Here is a 14,064-nt window from a genome sequence, read left to right as displayed (position 1 = left end):
GGTACCAGAGCACCCTAGGCAGAAGGTCCATGATCGATTTCGTTATCGTATCATCGGACCTGAGGCCGTATGTTTTGGACACTCGGGTAAAGAGAGGGGCGGAGTTGTCAACTGATCACCATCTGGTGGTGAGTTGGGTCGAGTGGCGGGGGAAGCCTCTGGATAGACCTGGTAAGCCCAAACGTGTAGTTCGGGTGAACTGGGAACGTCTGGAGGAGGCCCAAGTTCAGGAGGCCTTCAACTCACACCTCCGGCGGAGCTTTTCGGGCATTCCTGTGGAGGTTGGGGACATTGAACCAGAGTGGTCGGTGTTCAAAGCCTCTATTGCCGAAGCCGCGGTGGGGAGCTGTGGTCTCAAGGTCTTAGGTGCCTCAAGGGGCGGTAACCCTCGAACCTCCTGGTGGACACCGGTGGTCAGGGAAGCCGTCCGACTGAAGAAGGAGGCCTTCAGGGATTTGTTATCCCGGGGGACTCCCGAAGCAGTTGCAAGGTACCGACAGGCCCGAAGGGCAGCAGCCTCATCCGTGGCCGAGGCAAAGCAGCGGGTGTGGGAGAAGTTCGGAGAAGACATGGAGAAGGACTTTCGGGCGGCACCAAAGTTGTTCTGGAAAACTGTCCGACACCTCAGGAGGGGGAAGCAAGTCGTGTGTCCCCCAACTGTGGAAATTGATGTGAAATATTGTACCGAAGAAGTGAGGCAGCATATTTTTGGTATGTTCATTTTAATGTCACCCATCTATAGGAGGTGTATTGCATCATGTCATCTCTAATATATGTGTGGGTTTATACATTCCTGTGTGTTAATAGTTGAAGGAACAAAAAGTACATTTTCCCTCTTATTTATAGAGAGGTTTTTTTATAGATTCCTGAAACAATGTTCCCTTTTTCTTAAAAGTAGATTAGCGCAATAGTCTTTTTCTTTGACTTTTACCCATTTATCAAAAGGGTGTTTTTAGGCTATTTTTGAAGAAGAAAGATGCAGAATTAATTGTGAGTTCTGTTTTGAGTGAAAAGATTACCCCTTTGAGTGTTTTTCTGGGTTAAACCATCGATAGGCTTTGCAAATTGGGAGGGACATTTTCCCCAGATATAATGATGCGCATCCTGCAGGCCTTCCCAACACCTGTGGCTTTCATAGCGGGAAAACATATGGACTATTGTGTGATAAGCTACATAATAAGAATGTGTTTTGCTCCAAACTGAAAACTGTTTGGTTCTCTGCTGCCCGCGCTGATTCCCTGTGAGACAGCGTTTTGGTATCTCCCAAATGAAACTCCACCCCTTCCTGTTTCTGTTGGTATTGGGACGATGTGCATCTTGTTGTTTTTCCTCTCGTCTCGCGCGGCCCGGACCGGAAGGTCGGGGCAGCTCGTGAACAAGGCCAGGAGTAGGCATACTCCTGACATTACGCATATGATATGGTTTTGTATGGTAATGTATTATATGGTATTGCATTATTACCTTTTATGATTAAAACAGATTTTTGTTTAACCCTCGTCCTGGTTGTTTTGAGTGTTCCTTCTTTTAAAGCAAGCTCATAGGAATAGGAACGGCGCGGAGAAGTGCTACCTACTCCTTCACAACTCCTCTCCAAAGTTCAGATATTTAATAAAATACTCAGGGGAGTTTCCTGAATTTTCATGCCCAAAACCAAGCACTCATTTCATTTAAAACCTTTATTTATACAGATAAACACCCATTGAGATCATTGATCTCTTTTCCAAGGGAGACCTGTTCAAGTAGTTCCACATGAAACATAAAAGCATAAACAGAACAACAAAAGGACATCATACAGCATCATTTACAAAATTATCCACATAAACAGGTACCAACAGCTTCCGATTGAGTAGCATCCAACCGAGCTTTAAAAACATTTAGTGGCACCAGATTGTTCAGTTTCCATTTAATTTGCAGACTGTTCCAAGACAGAGGAGCTGCGCATCTAAAAGCTGTCTTCCCTAAGACAGTCCTAGCAGTTGGCACATTTAATAAAACCACAGCATTCGATCTCAGGCAGTAGCCACTTACAATTCTCCGTGAGATCAGGGAGCAGATATAAGATGGAAGTTTCCCTAACATGGCTTTGTATATAAAAATGTACCAGTGACTAAGCCTCCGTACAGTTAGTGAAAGCAAACCAGCCCTTGCATACAGGGTACAGTGATGGGTTAATGCTTTACAGTTTGTCACAAATCTTAGTGCACTGTGATACGCAGCATCTAACTTGACCAGGCAATTGGCAGGTGCATTCATATAGACCAGATCCCCATAGTCCAGCACAGGTAAAAAGGTCACAGTGACTAGCCTTTTCCTGGACTCAAGCGAGAAACAGGACTTGTTTCTGAAAAAGAACCCTAGCCTAACCCTCAGCTTTTTAAGCAGGTTATTGACATGAAGTTTAAAAGAGAGACAATCATCAAGCCAGATACCCAGGTATGTGTAACAGGCAACAACTTCAAGTTGTGTTCCTTGCGTAGTTACAATATCTAAAACAGGCTCTGGTATCTTTTTTGCTTTTGAAAAGAGCATTACCTTGGTTTTATCCACATTTAAAAGAAGCTTTAGTTCAGAGAGCTGAGTCTGAATAATGTTAAAAACAGCCTGTAATTTAACAACAGCCTCCTTAATGGTGGGACCTGCACAGAACATCACGGTATCATCCGCATAAAAATGTAAAGTAGCTTCATCCACATTATCACCTACGCTGTTAATATATATGGAGAATAAAAGTGGTCCTAAAACAGAACCCTGTGGTACACCATTAGAAATGTTTAACCACTCAGAAGACAGTCCATCAAAATGAACACATTGGGACCTTTCAGAGAGGTAGTTTACAAACCACCCCACTGCAAGGCTGGATATGCCTATACTGAGTAGCCTCTGCTTTAAAATGTGATGATCAACGGTGTCTAACGCTTTGGAAAGGTCAATAAACAGAGCTGCACAACTCTGCTTATTATCTAAAATAGTAGTAATGTCATTCACCACTTTCATTGTGGCAGTGATGGTGCTGTGATTCTTTCTGAATCCTGACTGATGTTTAGACAGGATGTCATTTGTACATAAAAACTCCTTTACCTGTTCACTCACTAGGCGTTCAAGAACCTTAGCCAGAACTGACAATTTAGAGATTGGCCTATAGTTATTTAAAATAGTTGCCTCCCCTCCTTTTAGCAAAGGCAAGACATAAGCAGACTTCCATACTTTTGGAATTGCATTTGTGCTGAGGGAGAGGTTAAAAAGAGAAGTAAGAGGTGGAGCAATAAAGTCTGCAGCTATCTTTAAAAAGAAAGGTTCTAAGTTGTCCGGGCCAGCCGGTTTCCTAGGATCTAGCTTAGATAAGGCTTCATGAACAACATCAACAGTAAAAGGGGTAAAACTGAAAGGGTTTTCCAGACCACGTTGTTCAGAGTCACAGACTGTGGTGTTTACAGAAGCAGAGTTAGTGACAGAATCAAATAGAGAACCACAGGACACAAAATGCTCATTAAAGCAATTTAGCATAGTGGCACTGTCCGATATAGAGCCAGATGCTGTGGTAAGGCACAGAGGTAGCTCATTACGGATCTCACAGGTTGATATCGATTTTATTGCTTTCCAAAATTTCCTAGGATTATTTAGGTTTTCTGTGGTAACTGACAAATAGTACTTCGACTTTGCACTTTTGACATTTGAAGTGAAGCTATTCCTTAGCTGCCTAAAACGCAGCCATTCTATCTCTGAGCCTGATTTCCTAGCCTTTGCCCAGGCCTTGTTTCTCTCATGAAGGACACTAGACAGCTCAGCAGAAAACCAAGGATTGTCTCGTCCCTTTACTCTAAATTTACGCAGGGGTGCATGTCTATCAATGATCTCCATAAAACCAAGATAAAAATAAGACCATGCGGTTTCTACATCAGCACACAGATCGATTTTACCCCAATCAAAATCAAACAGATCATGAACAAAACCCTGCTCCACAAAATGTTTTATGTCTCTCTTGATGATAATGTGAGGTTTAACCTTTTGGACCTTAGTGTCCCTAATTGTGGATCACACAGTGATCGCTCACATCATTCTCAAATACTCCCACAGATGAATATTTATGGGGAACATTAGTTAAAATGAGATCAATTAGGGAGGATTTATTAGGGGACTTAATGTTAGGGCGAGTAGGACTGTCCACAATCTGAGTAACATTCAAAGAGATACAAAGGTTTTTAAAATCCTCTGACACTGCAGTTAACCAGTCCCAGTTAAAATCTCCAAGTAGCACTATTTCCTTGTAGTCTAGTTGTGATAAAAGATTTGCTAGTGAAGACAAGGAGTCTTTGACAGCTGAGGGGGGTCTGTAGCAGCCCACCGCCATGACCTGTTGACCCTTTGCCACTTCTATATTTAAGGCTAAAAATTAAAATTGCTTACTGATCGATTTGGAAACTAATGTGGTTACACTGAATTTATTCTTAACATAAATTGCAACGCCACCACCTTTATTAGGCCGGTCGGTACGATACACATTAAAACCATTTAAGGCAATGTCAGAGGCCAAAATAGATTTGTTTAGCCATGTTTCTGATAAAACAATGACGTCAGTCGATTTTGCCCAGATACGGACAAAATCTAGTTTACCTAACAGACTGCGCACATTCAAGTGGATGAAACCCAACCCAGACCTAGCTTTAAAATCAGCAGGAGTAGCGATCTGACTACTACTACTGGGCGGACCAGGGTTAGGTTGGACATTTCCTGACAGTAATAACAACAACAAAAACAGGCATCTTTTCCTCTTAAACGACACACATACATTGTTATCTAATTTAGAAACACCGGAAAAGTCTGCGAGAGTGTGATTAGAGCTTAAGAAGCAGTCCTGAAGAACCATCATCGCAGGAAAACAAAAAAGACAAACATATTTTGTCGAGCAGATTGACTGTGACAAGGCAACCGGTAATTGTTTGAGCAACACATCCGAACCTTTGCAGGGGATGCCCACTGCAGGTGGCAGAACAGACCTGAATCCAGTATGTTATGTATGTGTCACATCAGGTGTAACTGTGCCTTTAAGATGGCACCGGGAGTTTTGGGATGTGTGAACCGGATACAGTTGTGTTGTTGTCACCTCTCTCCCCGTTCCTCGCACTGCCGGGCGAACCGCCGATTCCGTGGGTTCGCTGGCTTGAGTCCTTCGAAACGTTCATAGTAGCCGCGGGGCTAGCTGAAGCTAACAACGACAGGAAGAAACCCCTGCTGATACACTCACTGGGCAGCGAGGGACAGCGGATTTTTCGGACTCTCGGACTCGCTCCAAAATATGCGGACTGTGTTACACTGCTCACTGGACACTTTGCTGCCCCAGAAAATGTTATGCTCCGGCGGATTGTTTTTCGGCAACGCCGGCAACAGGCGGGTGAATCCGTCCACCATTACGTGGCTGATCTGAGGGGACTAGCCAGCCTCTGTAAATTCGGGGCGCTGGAGGATGAACTAATACGGGATCAGCTGGCTGAGCACACTAACAACCCGACTCTCAGAGAAAAGCTGCTAATGATGACAGACAAGCTCACTTTAACAAGAGCAGTGGAGGTAGCTTTCCAGCTTGAGTCAGCAGCAGCCTTAGCATCCCAGCTAGCTCCCTCCTCCGGTTCTTTTCCCCACAGACCCATGCTACTAACTCAAACGGTGGCGCTACCCATGGAGCCTCACGGGGGGGTTTTCCCTGAGGACAACTTTGATGTGAACTTTGCAGCACGCCAGGGTACGGCAGCACGCCAGGGTACGGCAGCACGCCGGCCCTGTGATAATTGTGGCTCATCATCGCACCAGAGTCGAGCTCCGAACTGCCCTGCCAAAGGACAGAGGTGTCAACGCTGTGGCAGGCAGAACCATTTTGCACGGGTCTGTCGCTCTGTTCCTGCAGCCGACGGCCCACCTCCACGTACGCCTGGGCCACACGCACCGACGACCATCCACTCCGTGGGCGCCATCTCCCGACGGCTAAAGTGCTGCACGGTGGAGCTGGATGGGGTCTGCCTCCCGCTGCTGCTGGATACGGGGGCCTCCAAGTCCCTCCTGAATGTTTCCACGGTCCGGCGTCTCTTTCCGCTCCGAACAATCACCGCCGACGCCGAGGATCTGTACGGGTATGGACACTCTAAAATTGGAATGGCGGGCACAATCACCTTGGCTGTGCGTTACGGGACTAAGACTCTCCCCGCATTCACCTTTCAAGTGTCTCACCAGGGGGCCAACCTCATGGGTTTTGATTTGTTTTGTGAGTTGGGTTTCACCCTTGTGGACAATTCTGGGGCCGCTATCTTGTCTGTTGGCTCGCCGTGGCATCAGCGCTGGCCTGCCCTGTTCAGTGGTTTGGGCTGCCTCACCGCCTTTGACCACCAGCCCCTCCTCAAGCCTGAGGTACACCCCGTGATTCAGCCCATACGCCGCCTGCTTCTCGCCCTGCGCGACGACGTCACCGCCGAGCTGCAAAAACTCTTGGACGCGGGCATCATCGAACGCATTGATGCTTCCCCGTGGATTTCAAACCTGGTGGTGGTGAAGAAGAAGTCAGGGGGCCTGCGCCCGTGCATCGACCTCAGGCCGGTGAACAAGGCCGTGATACCCGACAGGTATCCGCTGCCCACAGTGGAGGAGCTAGCCGCACAATTCTACGGCTCTTCCATGTTCACGAAACTAGACCTTCGTCAAGGCTACCTGCAGGTTCCGCTGCACCCTGACATCCGCAGCCTTACAGCTTTCGTGACTCATGTCGGAGTGTTTCGCTACACCCGCATGCCTTTTGGCCTCAGCTCGGCCCCCAGCTGTTTTCAAAAAATCATGTCCACCATCTTCGCCGGCATCCCGGGCGTGGTCGTCTTCCTGGACGACATAGTGGTTCATGGTGCTACACCAGCCGTTCATGACGAACGCCTGGCGAGGGTGCTGGACGTCCTCGCCAGTCACAACCTCACACTCAATGGGGAAAAGTGCTGTTCCAGCCATCGAGTTTGTGGGGTTCCGCCTGACCACCGACGGCCTCAGCCCGTTACACTCCAACGTAGAGGCGGTGCTGCGCCTGCCTGAGCCGTCCTGAGCCGTCCTGTCCGGCTCAGATCTCTTCGTTTCTGGGGATGACGTCCTACTACCTGCGCTTCCTTCCTCAGTACTCCTCGACCACCTCCCCACTACGTGAACTCCTGAAACAGGACGCGGTCTGGGAGTGGACCCCGGCCTGCTCTGCCGCTATTCGCCAGCTCAAGACGCAGCTCACCTCAACACCGGTGCTCGCATTCTTTGACCTGAAGAGCCCCACGTTCGTGACCTGTGACGCGTCCAATACGGCAATAGGGGCGGTGCTGTCCCAGATCCAGGGGGGCACAGAACGCCCGGTGGCGTTCGCCTCTCGGTCCCTCAACTCGGCCGAACAGAAATACTCAGTGGGGGAGCGGGAGGCGCTGGCCTGCGTCTGGGCGTGCGAGCGGTGGCACATGTACGTGTATGGGCGGCATTTTACGTTGCATACTGACCATCAGGCCCTTACAGCCCTGCTTGCTACATCGGGGTCGGGGCACAAACCGCTGAGGATCTACCGCTGGTCAGAGAGACTCCTGCCGTATGACTTCACCACAGTGTTTACTCCCGGCAGGGAGAATGTGGTGGCTGACCTGCTCTCCCGCGCCACCCCCACCCCAGCGCCCGGCGAGGGCCCGGACGCAACAGAGTCAGAGCTCATACTCATGCTCCACGCCCCGCTTCAGGCCGCAGTTTCCCTGGATGACCTTCGGCTCGCGTCGGAGGAGGACCCCACGCTCTCCCAGCTCCGCACTTACATCCGGGAGGGATGGCCTGCGAAGTTCCCGGAGGAGCTGGCGTCTTTTCATCGGGTCAAGGACGAGCTGACCTGCTGGAACGGTGTCTGTGTGGCTCGGGCCTCCGCACGTTCGTTCCCATCGACCTCAGGGCCCGCGTATTGTCTATGGCGCACGAGGGCCACCTGGGTATCGTGAAGGTAAAACAGCGCTGCAGGGATTTGGTGTGGTGGCCGGGCATAGATCGAGATATAGAGACAATGGTGAAGGAGTGCACTGCCTGCCTGGTCAGTGGCAAAACTGGCCCGCCACTCCCACCGCCCCTGCAGCCCTTGCAGTGGCCACACGCGCCTTGGGAGCACATGCAGCTGGACATCTGTGGGGAGCTGCATGGCGTCCCAACGCTTCCTCCTGGTGGCCTACGACCTCCATTCGAAATGGCCAGATGTGCTCGCCACAGGGTCCGTAACGGCTCGGGTGGTCACAGACTTCCTCTCTTCTCTGTTTGCTCGGTGGGGCAGTCCTAACGCCATCACTACGGATAACGGCCCACAATTTGTCTCCTCTGAGTTCGCCACCTTTGTGGAAGAGAGGGGGATTAAACACATCCGTACAGCTTTCTACCACCCGCAAGCAAATGGGGGGGTGGAAAGGTTCAACCAAACCCTAAAGAACGGGATCAGAGCACACCTGGCAGATGGTCTTCCATTCTCAGCCGTGCTGCTTCGCACCTTGCTTCACTACCGGGCGACGCCGCATTCAACTACCGGCAGCTCCCCAGCCCTCTTGATGACGGGCTGTGAGCTGCAGCTCCCTTTGGATCGGCTACGGGCCCCGGCGGCCGTCACGCCAACAGCCACACCCTGCCAGAGTGCCAGGGTTGCAGAGGCTCAGCGTCGCATGAAGCAGCGGTTCGACAAGAGACGGAGGGTGAGAGCACCTTCCTTCACAGTGGGAGACTGGGTCAGGATTCACCGTCCTAACCGGGACCACAAGCTGCTATCCTTCTGGACGGCGCCGATGAAGGTCACCGCTCAACTGGGGTCAGCCACCTTTCGTTTGGCCGACGGATCACGGTGGCATGCAAGCCGGCTTCGGAAGGTGGCACCGCCCCCCATCGTGGACCCAGGGCCCAGGGAGGACGGGGACTTTGTTTTTCCTGATGAGCAGTTGCAGGGTCCAGCCGGGTTCCCACCTGAGCCGGTTGAGCCAGTGGTTCGTTTTGAAGCTCATCCGGCCCGTGTCCGGGTCAGACCAAGATACTTGGAAGACTATATTGTGAGCTTGTGACTCTCAGGGGTAATGTTCAGAGCATAGTCTGTTGCGTGGCAGAATAATCCACATGGCTATGCTGGTGACTGGCAGTCTACCCAGTTCATCTAGAGTAGATAGCTAAACGTTAATTGGGTTCCTTGAGGGGAGGGGTAAATGTTATGTATGTGTCACATCAGGTGTGACTGTGCCTTTAAGATGGCACCGGGAGTTTTGGGATGTGTGAACCGGATACAGTTGTGTTGTTGTGGTGTTGTCATGGAAGCGTATGCAACAACGTGTTCAATAAACGGTCAACCTAAATGTCGTAGTCCATAGTCTTACATATACAACACAGTAGTCTTCTCAGAATGACTAGAGATCTTCTCATAGTCCAAAACAGTTAACAGGCACAGCAGAATCCCGATATGGGCCATTTTCCCAGACCAGCAGAGCATCCGGATAGGCGTGCAAGCAGGCCCGAAATGTGGAGGCGCTCCGTTCTCCTCGCGATATCCCCGGTGCAGAACCTCCTCAGTACAGCAGGATAGGCGAAGCAGGACCAGCTCGAGGCGTAGAGGCGCTCCGGTCTCTCAGCGATATCCCCGTGGTAAAACGTCCTCGGCACCGTAGAGCACGACAGGTGGAGCAGGTGGATACAGGCCTCCGCTACAGCAGGTGTAAAGCAGGCCGCAGCCCGAACGCGAAGCCGCTCCGGTCTCTCCGTTACGCCCCCCGGGGTAAAATCTCGCCAGGACAGCAGCACACGCCAAATGGAAGCAGGTCCCCGCCACAGCACAACTGGGCAGGTGGAAAAAGGGGGCCCAAGCAACAACGTGCAGCCGCTCCGTCTCTCCGCGACTTCCCGGGAAAAACCTCCCCACAACAGCACAGGTGCACAAGTAAACCTCCTATCCACGCCGACGGAAGAGAGGCAGCCCTGCCCCTCACTTTCCACGCTCCGTGAGGCGGATGAGAAAATGTGCCTTGCCTTGCCTTGCCTTGCCTTGCCTTGCCTTGCCAGTATTGGACTACAAGATAGATGCAAGCCTGTACAGGTAGAGTCATTTAAAGCATAAATGAGTCGGTTGGGTTCTGGAGGTGTGGTTACAGCATTGTGCCTGGTGGGGCCCAATGTGATATCTTTTCATGGGGCCCAAAATCCCTGGTGGCGCCCCTGACCACGTGACTGCTTCAGATGGAGTTTAAGATCGGTTGAACCACTGACACTTCACAGTTTTACAATACTCATGTTACCACGATGGGATTAAGAGAGCTCAGACCCTCACTTATATGGAGGACGGAATATGACATATGTATAAATAAAATAAAATGAATGTATGAATAAAAACATGAATACATTCATCTATAAGGCAATATATAAATAAATACAGGAAGAAATAAATAGACTGCTTAATGCCTGAGCTTGCATTATTTTTATTTTGTTTTATGTCATGTATATATTTATGTTTTATTGTTGGAGGAGCCTGTGACCTACCAACCTAAGATTTTCATTGCACAACTACAGTATACTACTGGGGTACTGCTGTTGACGGACGTGGCCTACCTCAGCTCCACACATGTTTATTTAGATTTATTATTAGATTATAATCACATACGCAACCAAAGGGACAAAACTAAAAAACTGACTCCAAAGGATATTAAAACGTTTATTGTGCATATTACAATCCCTCCATACAATGAGCAAACGGTATTGTTAGTTATATACTTAAAATGTATACACAATTACAATAACAACATCTTTAAAAAACAAATAACCATATGCATATTATGTCCTTCAAGTATCTCTCAGGGAAAGGTGAGTGTTACTTGTACAGCTCCCTTTCCATAAATAACAAATATCATTACACACACAACTCTGATGTAGTGGAATTTACATTTTAATCAAACAAGCAGAAGTACACTTTAATTGCATTACATTTCTATGGCACCTTGTGTGTACATTTAGCCTATATGTTCAAGTCCCTTAAGGATAAGGGACAGAGGCACAGGCAAAGCAGTGTGTGGCCTCAATGAAAGGACCCTTCATCGTTCTTGGGTAAGTACATGGTTACACACACTGTTTGTAATATTCAGACTGACAATGTCATTATGACTGAAATGTTGTTTCTATTTTTAAACTAGCTTTAACCAGATCATGTATATTCTTAAAGAGAGCTTCTCTCATATTTGTATAGAAATAGGTAGCTACTGGCTGATACCATTTGAACACCTCACATATTAATCAACACACCAAACAATGGAAGTGGTCCCAGTTTAAAATGAGAACAATCATTTACTTCTTTGGCATGATGACATATGCTGCGTTCAGGGCAGATGGGATGGATGGGATAGGGGAGAAGGATTTCCATGTTGACAACCTGGGAGTATTTACGTCATTAAAGCTACTTCTGGTTCTATTAGCCACACACTTATCATTCAGCATAAACTTAGTTATATTCAAAGTGTTCCAAAAATAAAAGTCTCCCTTTCACAAATATGATGGTGGTGGAGAAATCATGGTGAATAAACCGGAAAAAGGCAACCCACTTCAGCTTCAGTTCAACCAATGGAAATAAGTCTTAACTTCCTGTCCCTTGCATCTTCATGTCATTTATGCAAATCGATATTTCTTTAAGGGGTATTCAGTTTAGTTCATGTAATGGGTTGATATAAGTCTGCAGATGTGCCGTCACAGATGTTATGACCATGTTCTACTACAGTCGGTGGTGCATGATGACATCAGTAGACAGTAGCACACGTATTAGCAGGACCGGCACGTTTCCCTGCGGCAGTCGCACTGACATTAAAGCTGGAAGTATGAATTGTTTTCCTACATGAAAATCTTTTGCACACAAAAGTGATCAAGTCACTTAGAAGGTCTCTTTTGTACATGTGAGGCGCAGCGGCTTGAAGTCTGAGCGGCTAGCTGAACTACAAACCGAGATGTTCCCCTGGTTGGTGCTGCTGTCTGGACACCATGTGCCCCACTGGGCGTTGAGCCCCCCCCCCCAGGGTCACGTGGGGAGAAGGAGCCTCCCTGTCCTCTCAGTAGCTGCTCTCGTGTCCGGTGAGGATGTACAGGTTGCTCAGCGCTGAGGGCTCGTCTGTCGGGGTGCTCTGAAGGATGATGTCCCTGCACAAGGTTCAGACAAAAAGGAGGACAAATCACAATGCTCATTTAGGAAGCACAAATCACTCTTCAAGAATTCTGTAAAGAATTTAAAACGATTTCTTGATCTTCGTGATTCATTGTATCTTAGTTTATATTTTCTTTAACTCGACTACTCCAAGTATCACTGCTGTCGTGTCATCAGTGAAGGATGTTGGTATTGTCACATTCGTGTCAGTACCTGTTGGTTCCTAGAACTCTGAAGAGCCGGCTCTCGTCTATGATCTCTTGTGTAACCTGCAGATAACGATGGAAACACATTTTATAGACACAAATATGACAAACACAGCTTCGTCCCAGAAGGCCTTGCATCGTAAAGCCAGTCACCTCATTTGAATGAAAACTCCTCCCTTTCAGGCCATGCTTCCAGAAAGCCAACACGCTGTCCTGCAGGCAGACTGGGAGAAGAGTTCAAGTCACTCATTGGTCAGCAGAAACAGGAAGTGTCACTGACTGTGTTACGCAGGATTGTTTTTACCTAGAGTCTCGATTGGGAAGTCAAAGAGCATCTCAGCTGCCAGCTCTTTGGACGGGAACCCTCGCAGGTTCACGATCTTCACAGTGTCTGCACCACGAGACCACGAGACAGAACATTAAGAATCCGTATGATGGGTTTGGAACGTGTTGAGAGGGAAAGACTTACTTTCTAGCGCGATGAGGACAGTGTCTCTGTCCATCTGGGTGACCTGCACGGCCCCCAGCGCTCCACTGTCTGCAGACACACACACACACACACACACACACACACACACACACACACACACACACACACACACACACACACACACACACACACAGTCAGACTCAGCTTTACAGGGACCGCAGGACAGACTGAGGGGGTCATCTCACTTACTCCTCCATAGTACAAAAGGATTTGAATCAAAATATACTTTTATTACAAGAAGTAAAAGTACTCATTCCGCACATTGGCCCGTTGAAGAATAATATAAAGTATAGAAGAATCATTATAAGATAAATGTACTTCAAGTATAATAGTAAAAGTACTCATTATGCAGAGTGGGTCTTTTCACAGTATTATATTACTACGGTTGTCATAGTATCCTTTTTGTCATACATGTACTGTAAGAGCATTTGAGTATTGTAGTTTATCAATGTGGACCATATCTAGATACTACATACCGTGTAAATCAGGAGTACTCGACTGCATTATACGTAACTGTGAGTGATAAATAAATGTAGTGGAGTAAAAAGTATGATATTCGTCTCTGAAATGTAGCGGTACAAGTATAGAGTAGCAGTACATTGAAAAACTCAAGTAAAGTACCAATATTTCAAAAAAGTACACAAGTGCAGCTGTGGGCGGGGGGAGCATCAAAAGGTATTTTAGCCATCTAAATAAATCAGTTTGTCTGGATCAAGTGTATCTTGTTTAGCACATTTCCACAGTGTTACCTTGCTGTTCCTATGTGTGATTGATCATGTTTGAAATAAGAGTTTACACTATTGTTTAGATTTTATGTCCCCTATTTTCATAAATAAAGTCTATTCATCCACCTATTATTTTGTAGCCACTGCTGAAGCCACAACATGAGCAACAGAAGAGACCTCGGATAGCCTACTTGTCCAGAGGCGTGAACAGAGACAGCCTTCCTACCTGGAGCTGAAGGGGGCCCGGTGCTGTTCAGCTCCATGATGTCAAACTGCAGCTGCTGGCTGTGCGGCCTCGTCCCGTCGCTACAGTCCCTCACCCCGACACACAGCTGGGGGAACTCATCGGACACCAGGACCAGCAGCTCGAATATCTGCAGGGAGTCAGGCAGCTTCATCGCGATGTGCTGCACGGAACAGAGGAAGAGGAAGGTTAGATGAAGATAGAGAGGAATGGGATTCATT

At 48.1% G+C, this 14,064-nt stretch overlaps 1 protein-coding gene across 3 annotated transcripts in view; it reads right to left on the bottom strand.

Moving 5' to 3' along the window:
• Window positions 1-10,694: 10,694 nt before the first annotated feature.
• map4k2 (mitogen-activated protein kinase kinase kinase kinase 2) overlaps window positions 10,695-14,064 on the bottom strand; it is a 41,505-nt gene continuing 38,135 nt past the window's right edge. For all 3 annotated transcript variants that reach the window (XM_034106005.1, XM_034106009.1, XM_034106006.1), the window contains 6 exons: window positions 13,826-14,006; window positions 12,854-12,922; window positions 12,689-12,775; window positions 12,538-12,608; window positions 12,392-12,447; window positions 10,695-12,174 (listed from right to left, as the gene is read on the bottom strand). In XM_034106005.1, coding sequence (XP_033961896.1) covers window positions 12,087-12,174; window positions 12,392-12,447; window positions 12,538-12,608; window positions 12,689-12,775; window positions 12,854-12,922; window positions 13,826-14,006 — 552 coding nt within the window. In that variant the 3' untranslated portion in view covers window positions 10,695-12,086. The remainder of the gene's footprint in view (window positions 12,175-12,391; window positions 12,448-12,537; window positions 12,609-12,688; window positions 12,776-12,853; window positions 12,923-13,825; window positions 14,007-14,064) is intronic.

The sequence above is a fragment of the Pseudochaenichthys georgianus genome, chromosome 18, assembly GCF_902827115.2.
Source record: "Pseudochaenichthys georgianus chromosome 18, fPseGeo1.2, whole genome shotgun sequence".
Classification (NCBI taxonomy): Eukaryota; Metazoa; Chordata; class Actinopteri; order Perciformes; family Channichthyidae; genus Pseudochaenichthys; species Pseudochaenichthys georgianus.
The sequence above is the reverse complement of the archived record's forward strand: the minus strand, read 5'-3'. Positions and strand labels throughout refer to the sequence as shown.